General features: G+C 39.0%; 1 protein-coding gene across 1 annotated transcript in view; it reads right to left on the bottom strand.

Annotated features, from left to right (window-relative positions):
- LOC102209341 (transmembrane protein 132D-like) overlaps nucleotides 1-2985 on the bottom strand; it is a 37413-nt gene that overhangs the window by 10153 nt on the left and 24275 nt on the right. The window contains exon 6 of the mRNA XM_005729328.1: nucleotides 1126-1334. Coding sequence (XP_005729385.1) covers nucleotides 1126-1334 — 209 coding nt within the window. The remainder of the gene's footprint in view (nucleotides 1-1125; nucleotides 1335-2985) is intronic.

The following is a 2985-nucleotide window of genomic DNA, read 5'->3' as shown; positions in this document are numbered from 1 at the left end:
GTGTATTCCACAGTATAGGATGGAAAATAACATTGAGCACCTTTATTACTTGCGAAAGTGAGAGAAAAAGTCAGTACAATCACTGTTGAAATTTCACAATACTGACCTAATGTCCCTTTGGGCCCAGAGCTGGGTAGTGAATGTTTTGGGAAATGACAGCCCATCAGATGGCCATCATCATTAGTACTGAGTGGGGAAAATAGTGACTCGTATTGAGTAAAATCCCACTAACCTTTACCTCCAGGGCAACTGTGTTGCCTTTACACTCGCCTGCTCACTAATGTACCAAACACAGATGTGATGTTGTTTGTTATGACAAACTGTAAAGAGTGCACAGATGGATATTAGAAACACACCACTCAGTATAATGTTATTCAATTCAACACCACCATTAACAGTCTCAACATGTACCAGCTGATTGTTTCTGAGCCAGTGTCAACAAAAACATAAAAAAAAAACAGCAAAGATTTATTACAGGTTAAACATCAACTTTAGACTTAAACCTGGTTTTTATCTGAAACACCAGAAATAATAGAATAACACTTTATTGTGCCATATATATGTGCAGTGAATTTGTGGAGGATGGTGTTAGCTGTGGTGGGAAACAGACTTCCATTCCTATATGTCACGTGCCTATGACGTATAGGTCAATGGGAACGGCTTTAGGTCTTGGCCTCCGTAAACATTTTGGGTCATATTGAACAAAAGATTAAGTCTGTTTTGTAACTCTTGGTAATACCATGCTTCAAAATGGTGAATTCTCTATCATATAAAAATTGTTAATCTCAAGTTGCTAGCCAATGAGTGCGTGGTTTCACAGTCAGACCTACCCCTCTCTACATCTTGTTTTTACTCTTCTTTTGCAGTCAAGGTGGCAGAAACACTCACGCCAAGGCTTATAAACAACACTTTGGAAGCCAGTCGTGACATCACTTTTATTCTTCTCTATACTATAGATGAGGTTAGCCAACCTTTATTGATGATGCATAAGTAAACTTTTATGCAGAAAAAAGCTTTAGTATTTGACTCAGTACTTCAAAGCAAAGTCTTACAGGTAAGGCAGGTGACAGAAGGTAACAGAACCCCCAAGGAACAATAGATGTACGGCAGTTGGTCAGGCCTTACCTCCTGTTTCCAGTAGTAACGGGAACCCTCCAGCCTTTGATCTGGCTAAGCTCAGGGTCAGCCACATCAATACGCAAGGGCAGACGGGGCATCCATACACTCATCTCCAGCTGGGCACTCAGAAAACCATATGTAAAGTTGAGCATTATCCTACTTTTCCCTCTGGTTTCCTTCCCATTTAGATATACATAGCTGCAGCGCTCTGACACCTGGAAAGAAAAATAGAGAAGAAAGATAATGAACAAAGGCCTCAAGAAGTATGTCTTGGTTCACAAATTCAGAGTTGCTCGAAAACTTTGTAAATATACCGAACAAGAAAGTTATTTTAAAATGTACACAGGAGTCACTTGACCAGAACTGGGACTGGACTGTCATCTAGTGATGTGAAATCAATATTCTCTGGATGTACCCTGGTCAAGGTCTTTTAATGTAAAGCCTATGCAAACTCAATAAGTTTGAATATATATATGATGAGAGGGTAGAGGGGACAGAATCGCCAAACCCAATAAGGCAAAACCACACACATACCAACATTTTATTAATTTCACACCACTTTCAAAGTCTGGCCTGGGAATTGCAGCGTGTTTGTGTTTATGTCATGTAAATTCACATCTGTGGTCTCTATGAAACTGTTACTGAATGTAAATTAGCTCTCCTTTATGACTGTTCCTGTAATGCCTTACTGTAGGTTGGAGTGCCACAATCCCCACCAGCGAGCGCAATGAGGTGAGACACAGCAGTTGGTGTGTTTTATTTAAGATTGGAGGCCTATCTCCACTGCCGCCGTACTTATCTTAACAAACCAGTGGCTCCACAGAGGTAATTGGAGAGCACTAGACTGGAGAATAGAATGGAGCACTGGAGAGAGGGAGGCAAAAAGAAGGAGGAGGGAAAAAGTGAGGAAAAAGCAGGAGGAATGAATTCTGAAGCAAGTCGAGCTGAACTCTCATGGAAATGATGACAGAGGGCAGTTCATCATGCTAACTGTTCATGACTCAGATTTCTTGGGCAGCTCTCCAATTCAACTTCCTCTTCTATAGTCAGCAGACGATTTGACGGTGGAAGATGAGGGATGCCATATCTACTGCTAGCAAATAGATCAAACGCATTTCTTTTTAACTTACCACCCCTCATTCATGTGATAGCACAGGAAAGAATGCACCAGTTGTAAATGTTCACCCACCTCATTGATCCTTTATCTGACTTAGATAAATGACTGTCCGTGGGCCTGAACAGTGTTGTATATAAACATGATTTTCTTATTTATTTATTTTTTTGCAACATGTTGCTAGTCAGATAGTCATGTTGTCACCTTATTACATATGTTTTCAATTATCTATATAATGTGCAGACTTCAAACTATCGATTTACTAGATTTACTATTTATCATGTCAAAAGTTGCAGAGCAGCCCACAATTTTAAGGGGTGAAGATACAAACATTAATTCAAATTTATTCCAGCAAGGGACAAGAGTGTTACAGAAAAAAAAAATAAAAATACAGACCAGCAACAACTACCCACACCCTGATATCAAAGCTTACCAAGCATGTGGAAAGACATAAACTAAACCTAATTAAAAGGTGGTAGCAAAAGATCCTTAGAACTAAACTGGGTGTATGCTGTCCATAAACAAGAAACTAAAGCTTGATATTTTAAAGAGCCAACAAGTAGCAATTATACAATCACATTACATTTTTAAGTAATATAGAAATATAAACATACTGTATTGCTTTACTAAACCCAGTAACCACATTACAATTGTAGTTATGTTATCACATGTGTCAAGCTTCAGTTATCTACATGATAGACAGCTAAAAATACAGTCCAATATGCCTTTTCTCCTCCTACACACTTGCTCTT

This window comes from Pundamilia nyererei, unplaced genomic scaffold (assembly GCF_000239375.1).
Source record: "Pundamilia nyererei isolate P.nyererei 1_Seehausen unplaced genomic scaffold, PunNye1.0 scaffold00032, whole genome shotgun sequence".
NCBI lineage: Eukaryota > Metazoa > Chordata > Actinopteri > Cichliformes > Cichlidae > Pundamilia > Pundamilia nyererei.
This window is presented reverse-complemented; position numbering and strand designations above follow the sequence as displayed.